At 40.3% G+C, this 25,324-nt stretch overlaps 2 protein-coding genes across 7 annotated transcripts in view; both read right to left on the bottom strand.

The window, feature by feature from the left end:
* Positions 1-17,041, bottom strand: part of arhgef10 (Rho guanine nucleotide exchange factor (GEF) 10) — a 98,880-nt gene extending 81,839 nt beyond the window's left edge. For 2 of the 4 annotated variants that reach the window (XM_055864462.1, XM_055864463.1), the window contains exon 1: positions 16,862-17,040. The gene's annotated coding sequence lies outside the window, so the exon portion shown is untranslated. Of the gene's footprint in view, positions 1-12,839; positions 13,037-13,477; positions 14,075-16,861 lie in introns of those variants that run through there. The other 2 variants (XM_055864461.1, XM_055864460.1) reach the window with 2 other exon arrangements.
* Positions 17,042-20,746: 3,705 nt separating this feature from the next.
* Positions 20,747-24,145, bottom strand: LOC129812691 (protein CLN8-like). 3 transcript variants are annotated; one of them, XM_055864473.1, is made up of 4 exons: positions 24,025-24,145; positions 23,703-23,780; positions 22,585-23,257; positions 20,747-22,171 (listed from the first exon to the last, which is right to left on the bottom strand). In XM_055864473.1, exons 3-4 carry the CDS (start codon positions 23,137-23,139, stop codon positions 21,866-21,868), a joined length of 861 nt encoding a protein of 286 aa, XP_055720448.1. In that variant the 5' UTR covers positions 23,140-23,257; positions 23,703-23,780; positions 24,025-24,145; the 3' UTR covers positions 20,747-21,865. The 3 variants fall into 3 exon arrangements, with proteins under 3 accessions (XP_055720448.1, XP_055720446.1, XP_055720447.1); XM_055864471.1 differs by lacking the exon at positions 23,703-23,780 and having other exon boundaries at positions 22,585-23,260; XM_055864472.1 differs by lacking the exon at positions 23,703-23,780.
* Between the last annotated feature and the right edge of the window lie 1,179 nt (positions 24,146-25,324).

Raw genomic sequence — 25,324 nt, 5'->3', positions numbered from 1 at the left:
TGGCAATGAAGCCACTACAAAAGGACACCAATAAAAAAGAGACTTGCTTGGGCCAAGAAACATGAGCAATGGACATTAGACTGGTGGAAATCTGTTCTTTGGTCTGTCCAAATTGGAGATTTTTGGTTCCAACCGCCGTGTCTTGAGATGCAGAGTGAGATGCTGAGTAGGTGAACGGATGATCTCCGCATGTGTGGTTCCCACTGTGAAGCATGGAGGAGGAGGTGTGATGGTGCAGGGGTGCTTTGCTGGTGATAATGTCTGTGATTTATTTAGAATTAAAGGCACACTTAACCAGCTTGGCTACCGCAGCATTCTGCAGGCCATACGCCATCCAATCTGGTTGCACTTAGTGGGACTATCATTTGTTTTTCAACAGGACAATGACCCAAAACACACCTCCAGGCTGTGTAAGGGCTATTTGACCAAGAAGGAGAGTGATGAATGCTATATCAGATGACCTGGCCTCCACAATCACCCGATCTCAACCCAATTGAGATGGGTCGGACAGCATAGTGAAGGAAAAGCAGCCAACATGTGGGAACTCCTTCAAGACCGTTGAAAAAACATTCCTCATTAAGCTGGTTGAGAGAATGCCAAAAGTGTGCAAAGCTATCATCAAGGCAAAGGGTGGCTCAAATATATTTTGATTAGTTTAACATTTTTGGGGGTTATTACATATGTGTTATTTCATAGTTGATGTCTTCACTATTATTCTACAATGTAGAAATATATATATATATATATAAATAAATAAAATATTTAAAAAACTTGAATGAGTAGGTGTCCAAACTTTTGACTGGCACTATACATAGACCAACAGTGAGTTTCATGTCAGCACCCTATACTTACTACACCATGCCTATTGGAGGCTTCCAAACATTCCTTTAAAGTAGGTCTAGGTGGCAGGCAGGGTGGCGTGCAGGGTGGTGGGTAGGCAGCTGAGCCAACAGTGGGTGTGGGGGGGAGAGAACAGTCTGATGACAGACCTGACCAAGCATATCATTACAAGTCAACAACACACAAGTAAACCTCTGTGGTTAGCCATGCACAGACAGGAAAATAGTAATCTAGGGCCTGTAGTTAATGCTGCTGATTTGTTTCCAGTTTGTTCACAACAAACGTCACTAAAACGAGTCACAACTAGGGCTGTTGCGGTGACCGTATTACCGCCACGACGGCGGTCACGAGTCATGAAGGCAGTCAAATTCCACATGATCATTTAGTCACGGTAATTAGGCTTCTGCAAGCTCTGATGCTGCTGCTGGTCATTACCAAACTTGCTAACTGCCTGGTACTCAGCACTCTATTGTCCCTCTAATCACTGTGACATCAATGCAAGTATTCGAAAATGTAAACAAACACTTCATGAGAACCCATGAGCTTATGTTGCGCAACATTTCTATAGGCTATGCAATTGTGAGAAAACAGAGTGATGGCCTCTACTAAAAAGAGGATTCCATCAGCTTTCTATAGTTTAGGCCTCCTATATTTATCAACTTTCCTAATATTAAGCATATTCCTTAGATTTACAACAGGAGTATAGCCTACCTGGCAGGCATGAAAATAAACCACGGGGAAAAGCGTCCTCCATTCGCTATTTAAGTGCATAGATGACATGTATTTTTCCCCTGCCCCGACACAGGTGCATGATAATGCGCCATTTTAAATCATAACAAATGTCACACATATATAATTTATTCTGATGGGTGACAATATTAGCCTATCACTTGTAAATTATATATTATCACTTGTGAATGATTCTCATCATAAGAAACAATGCCTTTTTTTTGCTACTTGTTCGAATCACACCTCATCAAAACATATAACCCTATGGGCTAGGCTACATAAGTTTTGTTATCACAACTAAAGTGGCCAAATTACTTCTTAAAATTAAGTACATTAATCTGCTTTACAAGGGGTGTAGAGCCTAACTGCCATACATAAGCAGCGCGACAGTTTAAAGTGTGGGGAAGATCATATTCACATTTATAATAAAAGCATTACATGCATAATTGCATTTGTGGTCACTTCTGATAATGGTGGTTTCAGCAAATGGAACATTCACGCTTTTAGCCTACTACCATGTGCGCATTGCGGCGCTTATAATGTGAAGAAATAGCCTAATAGTTTATCAAACTTTTAAGCTAAAAGGTCCCGTGTGGCTCAGTTGGTAGAGCATGGCGCTTGCAACGCCAGGGTTGTGCGTTCGATTCCCACGGGAGGCCAGTACAAAAAAGTATGAATGTATGTACTTGTAAGTCGCTCTGGATAAGAGCGTCTGCTAAATGACTTAAATGTAATGCTGCGTCAGCCACATAGCATTAAAAAAATACATGCTGGTTGTATTCATTTGGGATCCATCAAATCACAACTGTCCCAGACTGTTAGGAATATTTATTTCTCACACAGAATAGGTTGGCTTTTGTACTATGGGGGATAGTAGATTGACATAGGCTCGTGCTTTTGCTGTTCGTTAGGCCTACTCATATTGTTGGCTGATGAAAAGTAAATGTGGACAGTTCTTCCAATATCTTTTAAATGCACCTCGGCATTGGATAAGGATGCACACAGTTGCATCCCCGATGTGTCTGTCTTAACTTGTAGCCTGTGAGAAAGACCAGATCACGTGACAGAGCGCCACGCAGTACTCCGGGCCACAAAAGGCATGGATTTTTTTAGGGTGCATTACAGACACAAAGAGGATGTGTGAAATTCGAGGCATTATCAAGTGCTTGTCAAATTGTGAATGAGAGACTGATGTAGTGTGAACAGCCTGTGCAAAAAACAAAGCAGAGCTCATGCCTTTCAAGTGCCTTTTTTCTAAATCATTAGTCTCATCATGCAGCCTTAAAATGTATCAAAAAATCTAAACATGTAGTCCAACGTTTGTAGAACATAACTCTACATTAAGCATTTAGGAGTAGCTGTTTCTTTGTTAACCGCTCAACACAGAATAGCCGCATGTGCGCACTCCCTCAAATCGTTTGGAGAAAATATTTATATTTTATTTAGCTTTGTTCAATTGGGTTCTCATACTATAAAATAATGCCGTGGAATTATAAGCAAATCTCGTCTGCTAAATAAACTAGTGTAGCACACAGCCATAGCCACATCAGAACAACTCAGAGTATACTATTACTTTCTGAAAGACTACATTTTCTTCATAACATGCTTCTTTAGATCTGTCTAAAATAAAATTATGGATTTATTGTGAAGGTGTAGGCTATATTACATTACATGGATTTATTAGACTTTTTAAAATGTCTTGTAGGCCATGTGTGGAAGCCAGGAGATGCTACATGTGTTTATGTTAATTAACGGTCAATCACCGTGAGACCGACAGTTATTTGGTTGACAATCACCGGCTGACGAAACCGCCACAGCCCTAGTCACAACAGTAATAATAAACATGTTCACAAAGGGTGAGGAGTTATCACATACATTGACTGCTGCATAATGAAAATCACAATCTACTCAGTAATTACTTCGAACCATGACTGCAGCCAGGCGACCAAATCGTTTGTCACTGACAGCTTCTTGTTGTTTGAAGAGTTTGACGCCAAAAACATCTCAAGCACTTTTAATGACAAGTGGCATTCTACAAATGGTTTGACAGAGTCACAAACAAAACCCAGAGCCAGCGATGGAACTCACAGCTGCACCAGTAGAGAGAATCCTCTCTCTACATACATGCACACACACTCCTTCTGCTTCTCGGGCTAGAGCTGTGTCTCTCTGCATGGCTGTGTTATTGACAGTGTGTCATTGTCTCCCATCACCAGCATTACTGTAATCAGTGGTCCATTATACACACACACACAAACAGTCCTCAATGTGAATAGATGGACAGGGATGACAAAGATACTTGCGCTGGGGAGGACAGTGTCCTGTAGCTTACTAAAATGGCCAGGCACTCTGAATTGAAATACAGAGAGGGGAGAGGGACAATTTCAATTGAAGGGGCTTTATTGGCATGGGAAACATATGTTTACATTGCCAAAGCAAGTGAAATAGACAACAATACAAAATGAAACAGTAAACATTACACTCACAAAAGATCCAAAAGAATAAAGACATTTCAAATATCATATTTTGTGCAAATAGTTACAGTACAAAAGGGGAAAATATATAAACATACATATAGATTGTATTTGCAATGGTGTTTGTTCTTCACTGGTTGCCCTTTTCTTGTGGCGACAGGTCACAAATCTTGCTGCTGTGATTGCTAACCCAATAGATATGGGAGTTTATCAAAATTGGATTTGTTTTCAAGTTCTTTGTGGGTCTGTGTAATCTAAGGGAAATGTGTGTCTCTAATTAGGTCATACATTTGGCAGGAGGTTAGGAAGTGCAGCTCAGTTTCCACCTCCTTTTGTGGGCAGTGTGCACATAGCCGGTCTTCTCGAGAGCCAGGGTTGCCTACGGCGGCCTCTCTCAATAGCAAGGCTATGCTCACGGAGTCTGTACATAGTCAAAGCTTTCCTTAAGTTTGGGTCGGTACTCTCTGTTTGCTCTGTTTTTTTTGTTAATTCTTTCCAATGTGTCAAGTAATTATCTTTTTGTTTTCTCTGTATTTGGTTGGGTATAATTGTGTTGCTGTCCTGGGGCTCCGTTTGTGAACAGAGCCCCAGGACCAGCTTGCTTAGGGGACTCTTCTCCAGGTTCATCTCCTGTATTTGATGGCTTTATTATGGAAGGTTTGGGAATTGCTTAATTTTAGGTGGTTGTAGAATTTAACAAATATTTTCTGGATTTTGATAATTAGCGGGTATCGTCCTAATTCTGCTCTGCATGCATTATTTTGGTGTTTTATCTTGTACACAGAGGATATTTTTGCATGCAGGTCTCAATTTGGTGTTTGTCCCATTTTGTGAATTCTTGGTTGGTGAGCAGACCCCAGACCGCACAACCATAAAGGGCAATGGGTTCTATAACTGATTCAAGTATTAAGTATTTTTAGCCAGAGCTTAATTGGCATGTCAAATATTATGTTCCTTCTGCCTTCTCTCAGATCGCTCACAGCTTTGTGGAAGTTACCTGTGGCGCTGATGTTTATTCCAAGGTATGCATCTTTTTTGATTGCTCTAGGGCAACGGTGTCTAGATGGAATTATTTCTCTGTGTGTGCGTGTGTGTTGACAGGGGGGCAGGCAGAACCAGTTTTATGACATGTAGAGGAGGATCCCTGAAAACCACAGTGAGAGAGAAGAATGTAGTCAGTCAGCCTCCAAGGAGTGGAGCTTAAAAGTATATTGGATATTTCTCTCATTAGAAATCTAACACACTTTCGGAATGTTCATGTCAGCAATAACTAATGATATATCCTTGTGTATGCAAACTGCTCGGCTATAAGAGCCCATGAAGAGAACTGAAACAGATCTACAGAGCGTGTTAACATGCGGTAACATGCAGTAACTCAATGTATACCATTGCATAGCTGAGTATTATGTTCATAGCTGCTTTCTAAAGCCTCCGACAGACCTGAAATGTTATCTGACCTAGACACAGGGATCAATATAGCCAGAGGAGCAGCATGGCATTTCACATCAGCAGCTGTAATTACACAGGTGTCGGGTGTGGGAAATAGACTTCAATAGCATGGCCTAGGGTTAGGGTTAAAGCTGCACTGGCTTTCTTAGGGTAGATCACCCACACAGAAAAATTATAGATTAGAATATATTTCAATAAAATATATTGGGGAAAATGTATTTCTCAAATATGTTTAAAAACACACCTCACAACCTTCTCTACCCTGATGATAATGTTGAGTCTCTATTGACTTCTGGTACTTTAGCATGTCTTCTGGTACCTGAGCTGTCAATCACAATTTGAAATGCCTGCCCCAAGCCCCGCTTCCAACTGACAATTCTTCTTCAGAAGCTGAAGAGCACCACTAAAAAAAGCTCTTGTGGATAATGGCATTTTATTTTACATTCATAACGTTTAATTATTTATTTTTTTACCTGGTGGGTGACAGAGGAAGAAGAACCTTGCTTGCAGTTCAATACATTTTTCATCAAGCTTGCTAACACAGCTAGCTACCTAGCTTGACACCAACGTGCAACGACTGACCATGGTTATTTATTATTTTAATTATTTTGAAAATTAAAGTTGAGGCCAGTAGAGTTAATGTCATGTATGTATTAGATATAATGTAATTACCAAAGCCATTGTTAAATGTTCTTGGCTAACCAACCAATGTGTTGCTTGCTAGCTAGCTACCTTAGCTAGATTTAGTGACGGTTGGCTGTCTTTGATAGAACTGGCTAGCCCCTTATTTATTCTTGAGTGGAATTATTTCACTGACTCTCCGTCACTGCATTATCCACAGGGTAACTGTCAACTTGTGAGTCTGCAATAGACACTGGAGGTGAAGGAATTTGCATTGTAAGTATCAATAACATATTCAAAAATATTATTTAAAAAAAGACATGTTAAGTGCACAGAGGTAATTTGTACATTTTGTGTTTCAGATGCTACCTTCTAGTAAGTATTTCACTGTTAGTCTACACTGTTTACAAAGCATGTGACAAACACAATTTTATCTTAGTGACTCCCATGCCACATTCAACATGTTTCAGATGCGACCTTCAAGTGACTCCCATGCCACATTCAACATGTTTCAGATGCGACCTTCAAGTGACTCCCATGCTACAGTTCAATGAGTTATTTGAGCAAAAAAAATTAAGATTATTGAAAGCACTCTGAGTTGTCAGTCATGAGTCATTCAAACTTTTCAAAAGTATACCACAGCATGCATGCTACTGTGATTTAGTGCTGAACTTTGTAGTTTTATACATTTAAGGTAAAAAGCCAAATTCATTAAAATACATGGCATCATCTTTATGAAATATATTTTACTAGCTACCATAGCATGCTGTCAAAATGTTTTTCCACACCACATATTTAAAAATATATGTAGACATATATGAATACAGACAATTTTATAATATGTCCATATATATATATATATACACACACACTACCAGTCAAAGGTTTTAGAACACCTACTCATTCAAGCGTTTTCCTTTAATTTTTACTACTGTCTACATTGTAGAATAATAGTGAAGACATCAAAACACATATGGAATCATGTAGTCACAAAAAAAAAAAAGTAAAAAAAAAAAGTGTTAAACAAATCAAAATACATTTTATTTTAGATTCTTCAAATAGCCACCCTTTGCCTTTGACAGCTTTGCACACTTTTGTCATTCTCTCAACCAGCTTCATGAGGTAGTCACCTGGAATGCATTTCAATTAACAGTATGGATGCACTATATAAAAAAAATCGGTAAGCATGTCGGAATCGGACGATATTCCCATAAAATGCCAACATCGGCCCAATGTCTAGTTTAACGCTGATGTGCATACCTATCTAACGTATGATGCCACAAAAAAATACAGCGCTACACAGAACAAAGCAGAAAAATACTAAGCTCACACTTCCAACAACTAAACAAGTTCAATTTGAGCAGTCCTTTGAAAGAGTAAGAACATTTCAGTGAGACAACTGAAAGGAAAAATCCATTAACACCAAGATATAGGAATTCATTTCCCTTAACAATCAACCGTTCTCTGTTGTGGATGATGTTGGCTTTCGCCGACACCTCGAGCCCCGGCACACATGACCAAGTAGGCACTATGTTTCAGATGTTGCACTACCGGAGTTATACAGTATTGCTGAAACGCACATCTATGAGCTACTTGCGTCACTGCTATTTGCTTCACAACTGACATTTGGACCAGCGATGTCAGCCCCATGAGCATGCAGAGTCTGACAGCATAGCGGGTCGACAAGGATTTTGTATTGAGGAAATCCGTATTGCATGCTCAGGAAGGGGCTGGTTCTCATACCGCTGCTGCCATTTGAGAACATGAACACACTCCTAGTGCCATTCGAACAACTGACTCGAGAAATAAGCTCATCAACTGTGCCTGCAGCAGATGTGATACCCTCTGTCATGGCATTGAAAATCCTGCTCAAAAAAACTGCCGACAGACCGTGGGGTTAAAACTTGAACGTTTTTTATTTTTATATCAGTATCAGGTTTTTTTGGGGCAAGAAAAATATTGGATATCGCCCAAAAATGTAATATCGGTGCATCCCTAATTAAACAGGTGTGCCTTGTTAAAAGTTAATTTGTGCAATTTATTTCCTTCTTAATGTGTTTGAGACAATCAGTTGTGTTGTCACAAGGTCAGTGGGGTACATAGAAGATATTCCTATTTGGTAAAAGACCAAGTCCATATTATGGCAAAAAGAGCTCAAATAAGCATAGAGAAACGACAGTCCATCATTACTTTAAGACATCGCAAATTTGTACTCATCAGACAAAAGGACAGATTTCCAACGGTCTAATGTCCATTGCTCGTGTTTTTTGACCCAGGCAAGTCTCCTCTTCTTATTGGCGTCCTTTTAGTAGTGGTTTATTTGCAGCAATTCGACCATGAAGGCCTGATTCACGCAGTCTCCTCTGAACAGTTGATGTTGATGTGTCTGTTACTTGAACTCTGAAGAATTTATGTGGCAGCTTCATTAAATAGTAACTGCAGAACACCGGTCTCAACGTCAACAGTGAAGAGGTGACTCCAGGGATGCAAAGAAAAAGCCATATCTCAGACTGGCCAATAAAAAGAAAAGATTAAGATCGGCAAAAGAACACAGACACTGGACGGAGGAACTCTGCCTAGAAGGCCAGCATCCCGGAGTCACCTCTTCACTGTTGACGTTGAGACTGGTGTTTTGCAGGTAAATCAAATCAAATTTATTTATATAGTCCTTCTTACATCAGCTGATATCTCAAAGTGCTGTACAGAAACTCAGCCTAAAACCCCAAACAGCAAGCAATGCAGGTGTAGAAGCTGCCAGTTGAGGACTTGTGAGGCGTCTGTTTCTCAAACTAGACACTCTAATATACTTGTCCTCTTGCTCAGTTGTGCACCGGGGCCTCCCACTCCTCTTTCTATTCTGTTTAGAGCCAGTTTGCACTGTTCTGTGAAGGGAGTAGCCCACAGCGTTGTACAAGATCTTCAGTTTCTTGGCAATTTCTCGCATGGAATAGTCTTCATTTCTCAGAACAAGAATAGACTGACGAGTTACAGAAAAGTTATTGGTTTCATTTTGAGCCTGTAATCGAACCCACAAATGCCAATGCTCCAGATACTCAACTAGTCTAAAGAAGGCCAGTTTTATTGCTTCTTTAATCAGAACAACAGATTTCAGCTGTGCTAACATAATTTCAAAAGGGTTTTCTAATGATCAATTAACCTTTTAAAATTAGAAAACTTGGATTAGCTAACACAACGTGCCATTTAAACACAGGAGTGATGGTTGCTGATAATGGCCTCTGTACGCCTATGTAGATATTCCATAAAAAAATCAGCTGTTTACAGCTACAATAGTCATTTACAACATTAACAATGGCTACACTGTATTTCTGATCAATTTGATGTTATTTTAATGTACAAAAAAATTGCTTTTCTTTCAAAACAAGGAAATTCCTAAGTGACCCCAAACCTTTGAACGGTACTGTATATACAAAAGTATGTGGACACCCCTTCAAATTCGTTGATTTGGCTATTTCAGCAACACCCGTTGCTGACAGGTGTGTAAAATCGAGCACACAGCCATGCTGTCTCCATAGACGTAGAATGGCCTCTGAAGAGCTCAGTGAATTTCAACGTGTCTTTCAACGTGCCAGGATGCCACCTTTCCAACAGGTCATTATGTCAAATTTATGCCCTGCTAGAGCTGCCCGTGTCAACTTTAAATGACGTGATTGTGAATTGGGAGTGTCTAGGAGCAACAACACTACCACACTGTGACACAAGCTCACAGAACGGAACCTCCGAAGCACGTAGTGTCAAAATCGTCTATCCTCGGTTGCAACACTCACTACCGAGTTCCAAACTGCCTCTGGAAGCAACGTCAGCACATTAACTATTCGTCAGGATATGGGTTTCCATGGCCCAGCAGCCGCATAGAAGCCTAAGATCACCATGTTCCCACAGGGGGACCAGGGTTCAATTCCCATGGGGGGACCAGGATGAATATGTATGAACTTTCCAATTTGTAAGTCGCTCTGGATAAGAGCGTCTGCTAAATGACTTAAAATGTAAATGTAAATGACATGAAGGTCAATCAATACGAAACAGCTTAAGAACTTTGAACATTTCTACATGTGCAGTCGCAAAAATCATCAAGTGCTATGATGAAACTGGCTCTCATGAGTATCGCCAAAGGAAGTAGGGCTGGGCGATATGGCCAAAATATAATATCATGGTATTTTAAAAATTTGACGGTATTTTATGTTTTTGATTAATAAAAGTTCTAAAATTTGCTTTTAGTGCACACTAAATTATTTCAATGGGTCTATCTCCATTCTGATTGGTTTATACCGTTCAATTCAACCTAAAATAATTTCCAGCATTTTCATAAATTTCTGCATTTCCTGCACTCAAATTTCCACACTGCCACTGTATGGGTAAAAATACTACACCTTATTTTTAACCAAATGTTGCAATTGCGATTTAGATCAAAACACTTGGATGAACTTTTGGAATCATGGAAATAGAATTATAATAAACATTCTATAGTTTAGAACATAAATAATAGTGGGCACTTTGACTACAGTGTTTTTACATGACAACGAATGAAAATGCCATGGACGAGTTATTGTGACAGGGTAGGAACCAAAGTGATGTTCAGTGTTTCCTAGGGGACCCTATAATCTTTGGCTACATTAAATCTTTATTCATATAGCCAGCATATACATGCTTCACCTATTCCTCTTTGATTTAGAAGATACTGTTGCACAAACATGCTGATTTAAGCTTCCACCAGTACTGGTATCAGGAGGTATTAACTAGCTATGTTTGCTCTGACTCAGTACTTTTATTAGCATTAATGGTGAACACGATTTAGCTTAACTTGTTAAGAAAATACAAACTAGCTATTTGCAGATGTAAGAAACACAAACTAATATTGTAATTATAGAACGCTCGTGGATTTATATTAAGATCAAAGTGGAAACGACATCGTTGTCATCAACATTGACCATGCAGACTGAACGAAAATGTCTCGTGGTCAAGCAACAACGAGCGCTCCTTGAGTGACAGGAGGTGGGACTAGGTCTGTGTGGAAAGCGGCATGGAGAAAGGGATGACTCAAGTAGCGAAGTAAACTATAAAAATGGACATTACACACGGCATATCACATTTAACAAACCAAACATTAAAATACCATTATAGAAGGTAAAGTAAAAACCCAAACGGTCCATGCATAAATACCGATATATATTAAAATACGGTATACCGCCCAGCCCTAAAAGGAAGACCCAGAGTTACCTCTGCAGCAGAGAATAATTTCATTAGAGTTACGAGCCTCAGAAATTGCAGCTCAAATAAAAGCTTTACAGAGTTCAAGTAACAGACATCTCAACATCAACTGTTCAGATGAGACTGTGTGAATCAGGCCTTCATTGTCGAATTTCTGCAAAGAAAGCACTACTAAAGGACACCAATAAGAAGAAGAGATTTGCTTGGGCCAAGAAACACGAGCAATGGACATTAGACCGGTGGAAATTTGTCCAAATTTGAGATTTTTGGTTCCAACAGCAGTGTCTTTGTGAGACACGGTGTGGGTGAACAGATGATCACTGCATGTGTATTTCCCACTGTAAAGCATGGAGGAGGTGGTGTTATGGTGTGCTTTGCTTGTGACACTGTCCGTGATTTATTTAGAATTCAAGGCACACTTAACCCGCATGGCTACTAAAGAATTCTGCAGCGATATGCCATCCCATCTGGTTTGGGCTTAGTGGGACTGTCATGTTTTTCAATACGACAATGCCAACACACATCCAGGCTGTGTAAGAGCTATTTTACCAAGAAGGAGAGTGCTGCATCAGATGACCTGGCCTCCATCCCCCGACCTCAACCAAATTGAGATAGTTTGGGATGAGTCGGACAACAGAGTGAAGGTAAAGCAGCCAACAAATACTCAGCATGTGTGGGAACTCCTTCAAACTGTTGGAAAACCATTCCTGGTTGAGAGAATGCCAAGAGTGTGCAAAGCTGTCATCAAGGCAATTTGAAGTATCACTAATATATTTTGATTTGTTTAACACCGTTTTGGTTACTACATGATTACATGTGTTATTTCATAGTTGATGTCATCACTATTACTCTACAATGTAGAAAATACTAAAAATAAATAAAATCCCTTGAATGAGTAGGTGTTCTGAACCTTTGACCGGTAGTGTATATGGGCTGCCGGGTGTCGCAGCAGTCTAAGGCACTGCATCTCAGTGCAGGAGGCATCACTACAGTCCCTGGTTCGAATCCAGTAATTTGACCAATCGTCACAGAAGGGGTGAATGAAATCATTCCCTTTTAACTAGCTTAACTTCCCTTCTAACCATCTCAGTCCAGGCCTTTGAACACAGAAGTTGCTGGGAAAAATGAGAGTGTAGCCACAGATATTTCACAGGATGTATAAGTGTGAAGCATCTGTTGGCGTTTCCACTGACTACCAAATATGGTGATGAGAGGAAGCCCAGTGGCCGGCAGTGGGAGAAGATGGAGCCGAGAAGATGGAGCCAATTGGATTTGACGACATTATGCTAACATTTGATCAATACAGTTCTGTTCCCAAAACTAAAATCTGTTATGAACAGAGTGGACTAAGTTAGCCTTCGTCAAAGTTTTTACAAATTGCATTGTTTAAAAGGAATGTAAGGGAAAATTGAGTTAATGCACACGCGCACTTCCGAGTAGGCGTTCCCTAGCAGAAATATGCAAATACATGCTAGAACGCACCAATAGGATGTTACTAACTTGTGCTTGGCTCTGCCCCCCTCCTTGCTTGTTCTGCCCACTATGACTCATTTGTTCCCATTGGAAACGACAGGCTGTGGTCTCTCTTTGGTGTAGCACTTGAGTTGCTATGTAACGTCCCATCAAAGATGGAGGCCACCACCATAGTCACAGTCACTCCGAAAGAGGGTCCACACCCATCCAGTGCAGACTGGGGCCTTGAGAGAGTCCAGCACGTCGTCAGAAAAACAGAACACTATGTCAGTGTGTGAGGCAATGGGAGAGAGAGCACAAATAGGTCTTTCTTTGTTAGTTGCCCAGCTTATAGCTCTGGAGGCATTTCAATATCAATAGAACAAACAGCACAAAATTGCCTCACAACCTCAGACTACGACAAATGACAATAGGCCAGTTAAACGCTTCCAATTGTTACAATAATATGCATTATGCAGACTTCAAAGTGGGTACTGGAGATAATGTGTTTAGGACTTTTGTTAGGTCACCTAAATAGTGTAATTAAAAAAGACATAGGTCACAGAGCCTTCATATGGAAAAGGGAAAAGTGTCCAAAAATATTGAAAACAGCAGAACTAGAAGCTATACAGCTCGAGTCATATCCAATTCTGAAACATAGATGTTCACAGCTGGTAAACACTTACTTTGGTACATGACAAAAATTCCATGTCCACCTGCAGAAGGAAGGACGGCCCAGTCAGTCAGTTTCACAGCTGTGCTATATGCCGATCCGTTCCACATTACATATCAGTGACTCCTCAGTGGTGGACGGGAGGATTTGAAGTGCATGATCGATCAGTCCTCTGAAAAATGGGAAGTATGCTCCTCTCTGCGGACTGCTATGTACTCTGGCCTGGCTCTCACCCTCTGCCAAACACTCGGAAACTTTCCCATAAGCCTCTGCCCACTGGATGGACTTACAGAGCCGACACACACACTTTGGGAAATTTGCGATTCTATCCAGCTGCATCAGAGAGACAATAACAACCAAGAAAAAAAAACAGCAACAGACCCTCCAATCTGAAAGTAACCCTCTGTTATGAAGCCGACGAAAAAACTAGGCAGAATGCTGAAGGAAAGTAATAGCATTATCCTCAGCATGTAAGCCTAAACCAGGAGCCAGAGCTTCATGAGCCAAGTCAAAGATTATGTTATGGTGAGATGGAGATGTACGTGTGATGTTTGCTCTGCAGGAGGACGTGTCACGCATGGCGGAGCGAGCCATCTACAGGCCCAGGGCTTACCTGACTGCTAAGCAATAGAAACTCTGTATGCAGTAGACCGGGTCACAGCCAAGAGTCCTCCACAGTCCCTAAATGTTACCCGTTTCAAGAAACTAGGCGTATGACGCACGTCACTACTTCCAGGAGAGTCTCTTTTTTTTTTCAAAATACGTTTGACAGAAATACCTTCTGGAATGTGAACTTTCATGTGCCTTAATAACAAACTTGTTTGCCATCTGTAAATATGAATAAAATTGTTAAATAACGAGCCTAGTTGGTTTAGCCACGGAAAATACAGGAACCTTCCCACTAGCCATGATTGGCTGAGATAAGATGGGCTGGACATGCCGAGAGATGAATTCAGATTGGTCTGCCATGTAGCATGCTTCTGTCTATAACATAAGCTGCTAAGTATGTGTGGCTAATCCTGTCTACCGTGGTATCACGGTAGACAAGATATAAAAGATATCACGGTAGACAAGATGTCATATATCAAGAATAACTGAAAAAGTTTTGCTTCTGCTCTCAACATTGTTGCCTTGAAGTTAATAGCACTATCGACAAAGCTCAGTGGGAAAACGTTGTGATGGACTACTTTCTGGAGGTGGTGGGGAAGAAACGGTATCCTTGTCACGGAAGAAGTTGACTGAGTTTTGAAATCATAGGAATGCCCAGTGGAAGCAGAGAGATGATTGCCAGATGCAGAGAGTCCAAAAAGAGGGCTGTTGTATAAAACACCGGTCTACTGATTACATCTTCAAACTTAGTGCAACCATGACATAGGGAGAAGCGTTCATCCATGTATACGGGTAAGAGTCTAGCGACATTTTCAGATATTATCCGTTTCTAATTTTGTCATTAAGTAATTTTCATTGCAAGTTAAAGCGTACTGTTAGCTAGCTAGCTAACGTTAGCTGGCTGGCTGGCTCGCTAGCTAACGTTACGTGTATGATCTGCGTGGAAGCTCTAGAAAGAGGCCCGAGTTAGAATTCCGAGTTGGATGACCGTTCAAATCAATTTTTCCCAGTCTGAGTTTATATCTTTCCCAGAGTTCCCAGTTGTTTTGAACGCAGCATTAGAGTTGGAATTATGGTTAATTGTTTAACTAGCTAGCTACATGTCTAAACAAGACTCCACTATGCAAGTTACCCTTTCACTGTCCCGTTTACACCTTCTGTATCCTGTGCATGTGGCAAACTTCGATTTTATTTTATAAAATGTGTGTTAACCAGAGACGTTAAGGTGAAGAACAACTTGGCCTGCACCAAAGTCAGATTAAGATATGGGCCAAGAACTAGATAAAGTAAATCTATACTACTACGTTTTGCTTTTACTTACACCACTTTTAGTCTTGAAATCTTAGGCTGTTCACTACACTGTGAATCTTTAAAGAGATGGATGGGGCCAAGGCTTAAAAGGGTGTGAACGATGCTGAATGGGGGTAGACGGAGCTCTCCAGTAGGAATACCAAAACTTTCACGGCCATTCTCTCAAAAGTGGGGTTACAAGTTTATCAACTTTCAAAGTTCTTCAACTGCATTGTATAATATAACATTTTCTAGCTCGGAGTCTCTACTTTTTAGCCAATGTAAAAACACAATTTTGCTTCATGTGACCCATCACCTGGATTTGGTCCTAAATACCAGAGACTCTTTTTTTAGGAGTCATTATCGGGGGTGGAGGCATCTGTACTCACAGCAGCCAAGTGACGTGGCTATTTGCTAAGAAAACGACCATGTAGTGTGTGCAAATCTCACAGGCTCCCAACTCGCTGATGAAAATTGAACTGGACACGCATGGAGCCAGACAATACAAGAGAAGATCAAAGCGCTCACCGTATCAAAAGCATCTTTTAGCAGCCTTGCCCGAAGCACATAAGATTCCTGAAATACTCTTTGATCGGATGGGGTTGCAGGCTACTCTAACAACTTGGACCAACAGTTTGATTAAATTGGACTTTTCTGATTAATACAAGTGTTACCAAAGAAAGTTTCAGATCATTAGAGTCATGCACTTGCTTTATTGAGGAATGCTATGCATGGCATGACTAAGTTAATTTGTTAGAGTGGAGTTAGGGGTGAGTGCTCTGGAACACTTTCTAAGGACTCACTGTTTGAATCAAACGTTGATACACTGTACAAAGTTTGGAGAGAGATATATACATGTCTTGGTCTGAAGTGGACAAAAATAATACAATTCAGGTTGCACTTGTTGGTATGCAATCCATGTTATGACTTTAAGGACATCTTGATATCATGCACCTGCACCCTTGAAAAAGAAAATGGGCACCACAAATTTCAGCCATTGAGTTTGTAGAGATCATGTAGCAATTCATCACACGATTGTCATTTGCATGACAGCCATGTCCCCTCCCTGGCCCTGCCAACTTCTGACACTAAAAATCAGTGATGAAAGGCTGTGCATAATACATATTAGGAAATGTACTCTTTGCCTTGCTTTGAAAGATGAAGGTACAGAGGTTAACAAACAGTTTACAGCAGCCGAACTAAAAAGAACCAACCAGGACAATATATTGTAAGTCAATACACTGCATCTCGTCTGACAATACGTCACATGTTAGCCAAGACAACTCGCCACGTTATAACAGCGCAGCAGGGATCGACCACTCACTTTTGTTTGCAGAGAAAAAACTAATTGGATAATGAACGTAGGATCTGGTCTATTCGCTGTTACCTTCCACGTCCAAATACAGCTAAACATGTGGTTACTACTGTATTGAAAAGTCTCACAATTACATAGAAACCACTTTCAAACACTCTTGAAGTCCCATAACATAAAACTCACCATATTTAAACTCCTGATGAATAACGTCCTTCTAGTTCCACAGTAAAGATGTGTAAACAAATCTCTGTCAAAACACTGAGTATGAACTTCTTCTCGACCAAGTGAATTTTCTGTTTTTCCATTTTCCTAAGCTTTTGCAAATGCAATTAGACTCAATCCAAGAGACTGCCTCCTCCTCAGTCATTGGTGGCGACTTCGAGGGAAGAAGCCTTAATTGGCCGAAGGGGCACTCAATCACATTCCTGAGGTCCCGCCTAGGATGAAGTACGTGTGTGACAATGTGTACCACGTGATCAGTGAGGTGGCTCCCTTGGAACAGCTGTGCATGCATTAGTCAGTCAACAGTGAATGCATTACCATATGTGAGCTATTTGATGTATCTATATAATTGCTCTATGTTCCCACTTTATAAACTCATCAAAATCTGACTTTGCCACGTCAAATTTGAAGTTGAAGTGACTAGCCTACTACACACTCGTTTGTTAATTTCGGCACATATGAGTGAGTTCCATAGGTCTGTGGTGAGTTGGGTCAATATTGCGTTGAAGTGAAAAGTATTTATTCTGGCTGTAAATAAATCAACAGTAAACAATTCCCAAAACGTTACTAACTCCAGGCAGATGTCCATCTTTTTTAGACAAAAATGTGATGTCCCACAGTATCTTTCCAAATCTGTAATATATAAGTTCATAGACTCAAAGTTTCCACACATCTGAAAAGCACCAGAAAGTAAGTGCGGCAGTTGCCATTGTCCATCCAGCGTTGAGATAATTGAGCGTCCAGACAGGTATTTCATCCAATCCTATCATGCCATCTAGTGGACAAATAATATATTGCTTTGAATTTAATGAGCACACAGCAGTAACTCCTTCCTCATAAAAATGTTTCTAATAAAGAATAAACATGCATTTCCCCCAAAATATAGACTAGACAATACAAAGAGGATGTTGAAGGTTTTATTGACAGCTCATGTTAAAGTGAACAGATTTGAGTGGTAGTCTGAGAAAATGACTATCAATGTGTGAGCATCCATCACACAACTTCATACTGACAGACAATAGTAGAAATTAATGGCAAATCCAACACTGTTAATATACAAGCTCAGAACTAATTAGACTGTATCGTAGTAGAAAACGCTTAAAGAATGACAAAAATCCCACTGGAAATACAAATAATCAAGTCCAGAACCCCAAAATAACTCCATTGTATTTGGTTAAAGCTGGCATCAACCAATTAAAATAAAGCTACTGTGTACATTTTCTTTGTTGTATTGCTATATTCTGAATGCCAGGCAAACATGTCGACCAAACAACAAGACTTACTTCATAAGCTTAATAATAAAACCTGAATTAAAATTTTTTTTTTTTTAATATAGTAAAGTTTAGGTTAATTATGGCTATGAAGGCCTTCAGTCGTGCATCTATTTGAATTCAATAATCTATTGTAATAAAAAAATAAAACCAAGCTAAACAAGAAATGATGCTTGTTCCCCCTTTTCATCTCTAACCACTCTTAACCCCCAAAATCAACTACAAACTCATTACCTAAGACTATGAAAGTACTGTAATGAATGTTGAGGTTTTCCCATGTGAATTACTTGTAATACCCTATCCTTTCTAACCAACACCCACAGAGTTCTAGGATATATGTCTAATGAAATCCATTTGAACAGAATTAGACATAACATGAACCTATGATGCAAAGCAGATGGAACCTAACCATTTCCCGAAGAGCATCTAGATGAGACTGAAAGCGCGTTTAACCAGTGTGGGTCTGAGCCCTTAGATAGCAATATCTACTAAGCTAACATATGAAATTGTTTTAAAAGATGACCATAAAATGTATAATTTAACCATTTGATTTAGAATTTTAGGACCCCTGTAGGTATAAATACTGTATATATAAATTATTTAATTAAAACATTGAATTTGGCCTTCACTGCTATAGCCCATAAAAAAACACATTGAAAAACAGATTTGTACATCACAAAACACAGTCAAAAGGACTAAGGTTTTTAGGTATTTTTCCTATATCTGAGACATAAATTTGACCCATGTTTGTTCACTTTATTAGTGAAAATTTGAACCCAAAGCACGTTGGGCCATTTTTACGGTCCAAGGGTTACCTTCAGACGACTCTCCTGAAGCTTGTGTGTCAAAGAGCAAAACATTGGACACCGTCGTGTTCATGAAAGTCTCATCTTTCCATTTAGTTTGTAGCTCAAACAGTTTGGTTTTTAACAGATGATTTCGTAATTATTTTCTTGTCTGGATCCTGTGTAGAAATATAGCACTTTCACAAACCCCATATTATGGAATAGGCGCAAGCTTTATAAATAGGAAGAAAGAGGGGATTGAGCTGCAGCCACGACAAGAAATGGTAAGTCTAGCATAAACACATGGGGAGCTATTCGATATTTATAATGACATCACCGTGATGCGCACCGGTGTAATGCCTTGGTGTCATAAGTTGTTTGTACCGTTGATATATTCTTATTTTCCACACCTCTCAAGTCAAGAGAGGATTTATGAAGTACAGTATGGCAGTCTGGATGTAGTTCAATATGGGTGAGTAGCAGTGGCGTGCTGTGGGCCTGGGTCTTCAGATACTACACAGTCCCACCCAAATTAATCCACCTCTACCATCATTATGATGCCATGGCTTTAGACACTATACATTTAGACAGAAACGCAGTATAACCAGGCGTTGCGTCACCTTGAAATTGACAAATTGACATTTTGGGGTAAACAGTGTTTACCCAAAAACATGACACAATCAATGAGTCTTTTCAATATTTCCCTTCACCTTTTCATTGTGCAGCTCCGTTGCCCTGCGCGCTTGTTCTTTGAGCTGTAGATCCACTCCGGTGTCCCCAAAAGTTTTCAAAAGCACCATTGCTTGTAAGTGCCCAGCCGTACTTTGGTGTCTCGTTGCTGCCTTGGTTAGACAACTCAAGTTTGCAAAGCCAGTGTGGCTCCAAACACCAAATCGATCACTTGCAAATAATAGGCATTCCCAGCAGTACAGTTTGCAGTGCTTCTCAGGGAGCCTGTGAGCCATTGACAGCGCTCGTAGTTGAAACTTTGAAAGTGGCGAGCGAACAACCCCTTACAATGTCTAACTTTTCTTGAAAAGTTCGTCTTGAAAATGGCGTTATAATTATATCCTCGACCAAATCGATATCTTCTCCTCCTTCCGCCATTATGGGTTGAAAAAAACAGCTTAGTAGTACGCAAATTAATTCGTTTATCAAATTCAGTTTCCTAGATCTGCATATACCTGCCCATAGGACCTGCCTCTCAATATTGGTAATCAAATCAAAAGACGTGCACGCACTACGCCTGCTAGCTGGCTCCTGTGTAACACTGGAGCCAGCCAGCAGGCGTACAATAGCCAACTCTAAAGCTGATTGGTTGACACTAAATTTTCATATCCATTCACTATAAGCGCCCGCACTGTTGATTCTGAAGGCCTGAGGGCAGATTTTAGATCCCTGGCAACACATGATGGCTGAATATGATTGGATTAAATATCTAACATAAAGACCAGCCCTCCAAATCTCAACCTGGGGCTGGAAGCAGTGCAACCAAGAGGAAAGCTATGAAATGAAGAGTATAACTCTTACTCTGGGGAATAATTTAATACATATTTGTGGGAAAATATATTTAAAAAAAATTATATTCTGATGATGTTTAGGCCAGCAGAGAAGGCCTTGCAGGCCCTGGCGGCCCACCACTGGTGAGTAGTTTCCAAAACCTCCATGCTAGACTACAGGACTGAAATGCATCTTCCACAAACAACCAGGTTAAGGGTTCAAACTCACACACTCCGTCTCACATGAATCTTGAATTAACTGGATTTAAATTGTCAACTTAACTAATTTGCAGAAGGTCTAGGAGATAGCAAACAAAGGAGAGATTACTCAAAGAATGAACCCCCAACTTCCTTTTCCGACAGATCAACAGTAGAGAGAGTTGATAAGTAACAAAAGGAAGACATCACCATTCATTTGGCCTGCACCGTGGTGCTTGTTATTAGTCTATCCACTCCCTTTGGTGACCCCCGCTGAAAACAGCACTGCTTCTCACAGCTCTCTTAGCATCCACTGTCACACGTTTAGAGAGTCTACACGGAGTCTATACTCTTAAGTCAACCCCACTATCAAAGATACGACTCAGACATCCACAGAATACAGGAACCATTTTCTCAAGATTAAATGAATTGATAAAGATTAAACTAGAGCACACATCACTACCAGCACACATTACAGTCTACTCTGAAGCAAATCAGAAATACTTTTTTACGATACAGAAAGAAGTTGCTTGCCTTCCAATGACGTTCGAAAGCTGTAAGACTTTCCTCATCTGCCAAATCGTGACCGTCTCCAATCTCAGTCTGTCACTGAGTTTGTTCTCAGCGAGTAAATCTGCTGCATCATGGACTGGTCTGTGCTCAGCACATAGTGTTTGAGTGACCACACACTTTACCCGTAAGTGCACTTCAAACAAGCCAACACCCCATTCCAGAGAGGTTAACTAGCACATTCACAGCTTTCTGCTGGAAGCTGAACTGAGTAGACAGAACAATAATATGCCTTTCTCTCTGTTCATCTGCACTCCCACTCAATAAAGCAACACTATCAAAAACTGTGAATAACCAACGGCATACGGGTCAGGCCAACACTTTTCCACTATAAAATTAAGTTCACCTATGACATTTCTTGTCGTCAAAGGCCCTTTCACCCACGTCTTGTAGAGACAACAGACCTATACTGAGAACCTTAAAAACACAGTAGTTCAGATAAACTTGAAATGCTCAAAATACTTCAAACACTAAAAGCCAGAGTTAGTAAGAAAGTAGTATTTAAAATGGCCTTTCCTTTCCGTTACAAACTTAAAAGCCAGAGTTAGACTATTTTTCGCTTTGAATCACACTTCCTCTCCTTTACAAACATAGTAAAAGAAACATAACTGTACAAAACAGGTTCACAGTCCTTGGTTCCGTTTAGCTCTCATGAGGTTTCTCTTCCCGTTCCCCACTGGGCAATGGCTTGTTGCTGAAGTTCCAGTCGACAGGGTTGAGGAGCTGCATGGTCTTCTTGTGTGTCCAGATGGGGTTGATGAGCACTGTGAGCAGGGCCAGGCCAGTGTAGAAGAGGACTCGCTGGGGCAGAGCCACGTACATGTTCATCTCCCCCCAGTGGCTACAGCTCACCCACCACATGTAGTAGGTAAGCACCATGCGGCAGTGGAACATGTGGACCATCACCCATTGGTTGGCCTTCCAGAAGAGGGTCCTCGCCCAGCCTGCCTAGGGAGAGAAAAGATGGATACTTAAGAGAAGGAAATGTACTGATTGGGTAGGGGATAAAGACTGCCACAGTGATTGGGGATATATATAACAATGTATGGATTGCATATAACATCTTGGACAATAAAACAAGTGGCATGTGAATTCTCATGTGATTTGGGTCCATTTCTGCCTAGAAGTTCCCCTTTCTCAGAATGGTCACCTTCATTTATCACTGCTGCATATCATGGCAAGGTCTCAGTGTTGAGTACGTAAACAGAAAAGGGGAATTGAAATCTCTGTGCTTTCCATGTCTAGCCCACCAGCAAAACTGAACTATAAAAAAAATAAGCTTACAGTACAGCTTCACAAATGGAGTCAAACAACAACATTCTGCTGTATATGATGAAAGGCACCAGACAGACAAACACTACCTTAAGTAACATCCAAGAGATGCAGGTGAAAGGCGTGCTCATCTCCAGCAGCAGAGTGACCATGGGCAGGTAATGCCCTAGTGAGTCCCAGACCACGGCCCCAGTGAACCCTGACAGGGCAAAGAAATGGTGGGTAGCCAGAGCGAGGTCGAAGGACCTGAACACCACACTGGAGAGATGCAGCTCCACATTCTCAAACAGGAAGAAGCCCGTGGCGGTGAGCACGGTGAACCACGACCAGTCCTCCTGACCTCTTATCCTGTCCCTTGACAAGGCCGAGTCTTCGGTTAGCGCTCGTAAGCCTGCCACCGTGCTCTGGAGGCCGAATACAGCCCGTGTGACCGCCAGGTTCCAGAACACCTTCTCCTTGGCCAGCAGAGAGTGGTAGGTCTGGGAGAGGGCTGTGGACACCAGGTGGGAGAGGAGGAAAATGGCAGTGTAGAAGGCAAAGCCCAGGCTGATGATCTGGAGGCGAAGGACCCAGGAGAAGTAGTCCGGACTGAGGTCAGCGGGGCTCTTGAATGCCGTCAAAGGGTTGGCCTGCTGGGAGGTCATGTTGATTTGTGTGGGTGGGATGGTGGATGATGTCTGTTGCTCTTACATCCGCGGAATTCTCACAGAGTTGAGTAACCAGTCATCACTGAAGTGTCCCATGGGTTAGTTATAAACCACCCTGCTAAATAAATTAAAGCCAACACACAATGGTCAATGTTCATAAAATAGTTATGACATGTCAAAATGTGCTGGATGACCCATAGACCATTGAACAGTACTTTCTATACCTAACCAAAAACATGATCAGTTATTGACCCAAGATAAGGTGATTTTGGTATGTTAACTTCTGGCTATGCTTGAAATGACACAGAGGCACACGCATGGAGAAGTGAGTGATTTCACATCTTTCGTTTGACAGAAGATAACATAAGATATCAGGCGCCTGTTTATCTGAGGCAATTCGTCTGCCCATGTGTCAATTGAATTTCCAACAACGTAGTCTGATTAATCAGCCTGTAATACACAATTAATTGGTATATACAGCCTGAAACTAATGCCTGCAAAATTGTGTAAATGTTCCTTACAAGCCAGAATGTTTAATAAAATTGCATTTAAAAACTTACTCAAGCGGTTTGTCCTTCAGCTGTTGGAAACTCCTAACCCCTCGAGTTAGCTAACGTTAGCCACAAACAAATTGGAATCTGTAACATATCATACTAAATGGTTTCTCGCATTTACGTACAGAATCATACGAAATACTCTGAGACCACGTTTTTACAATACCTGTTGCAACATTGTTGCATGTTATATTCTCAAATGTAACCGAACATAATGTAACGTTACTAAAACTAAATGCGTTGGCTAACAAGCCAACAGTATATGCCGAGTCAATGCCATTGTAGCAAAACGTATTTTTTGGGCTTAAAAATCTTAAAAATAACTTACCTTATTCTTCCATTGTTGGCAAACAGAGCTGTCTGTGAATTTAGCAGCGGGTTAGTTACCATATGAATTCAATTTGACAAGGAAGAGGAAATCCCGCCCTGTGATATTTTCCCTGCTCTCCTATTGGCCAATCCTACCCAGGCAAGCATTTTACCGTGTTTCTATTGGCCCAAATGTACATCGCGGCATCTCATCTGTATTTCTTGAGGCTCTTTTTAATGATTAATTAGGTATTGTCCTCTCTATATGCAGTATGATAGACGGCAGGATCATTTCATATAGTTCAGTAATTAGTTCATTACATTGCATGCAGTACCAACTTGTTTAAATGTAGGGAGGAAAAGAAAATAACGAGACACTACCCAGTCCCTCAAACTTTTAAATGTTTTTCATCAAAAAATTTAATTGCAGAAGTATTTACATCAGATGATATCAGCAATGATTAAACTACTTTTAAGAGGCAAAATCTTCAAAGAGTTAATTCTGAAAAATGTGTAAAATAGAGAAATACAGTGATGTGTTTAAAATAACAGAAAAAAATACAGTGAGAAAATCAGTAAACACTAATATATAAAACATATATAAATGCATCTTTGATAAACAGGTGAATAATTAATTTATAAATGTAAATGTTAACTAAAAGACAATGAATAAACAAATTATACATTCCGTATCAGTATTTTGCATGCCATCATACCAGCTTATCAAAAATAACCAGAACAAAGGAACAAATTGATAACAAAACATTAATAAAAGCAGAAAATTAATAAAAGCAGTTTCAATGAGGCATATATTATATATTAATATATTTATATATATTTATTTACAAATAATGAATATTTGGCATTATATTCATCCTCACTATAGATATGATATACAAGAGATGAAAATAGTTTTAGCTAAACAACTACCTTTTTAATTTGTCGAGTAATTTGAGTCATTTCACATTCCGAGACCAAGGAAGTGGTGTAAAAGTCTATCTTGATGGTTCTCTACAATGTCAATATATTCAAGAAAAAGTCCCGTCAAAAGATTTCATAAATACTAAAAGCAGATAGACAAACAAACATGTAGTGTGGCCATCGATGAAGAGGAACTGTCCTAGACCCCAATCCATCATTTTTGGGAGAAACAGCGACATGTGATTGTTGCGAATGAACAATAAACATCACAGCGTGTGATAGAAGAGTGGTGAACTACAGAAGTTGGGAGTTCTACATTTGCCTAATCAAAGAATATGGCATTCTTTTTCTGCTGCCTTCATTAGAATGAAGCTAAACTAAATACTATGTTTATCTAT

This window comes from Salvelinus fontinalis, chromosome 16, assembly GCF_029448725.1.
Source record: "Salvelinus fontinalis isolate EN_2023a chromosome 16, ASM2944872v1, whole genome shotgun sequence".
Lineage (NCBI taxonomy): Eukaryota > Metazoa > Chordata > Actinopteri > Salmoniformes > Salmonidae > Salvelinus > Salvelinus fontinalis.
Note: the sequence above shows the minus strand (reverse complement) of the source record. Positions and strands in the feature narration are given on the sequence as shown.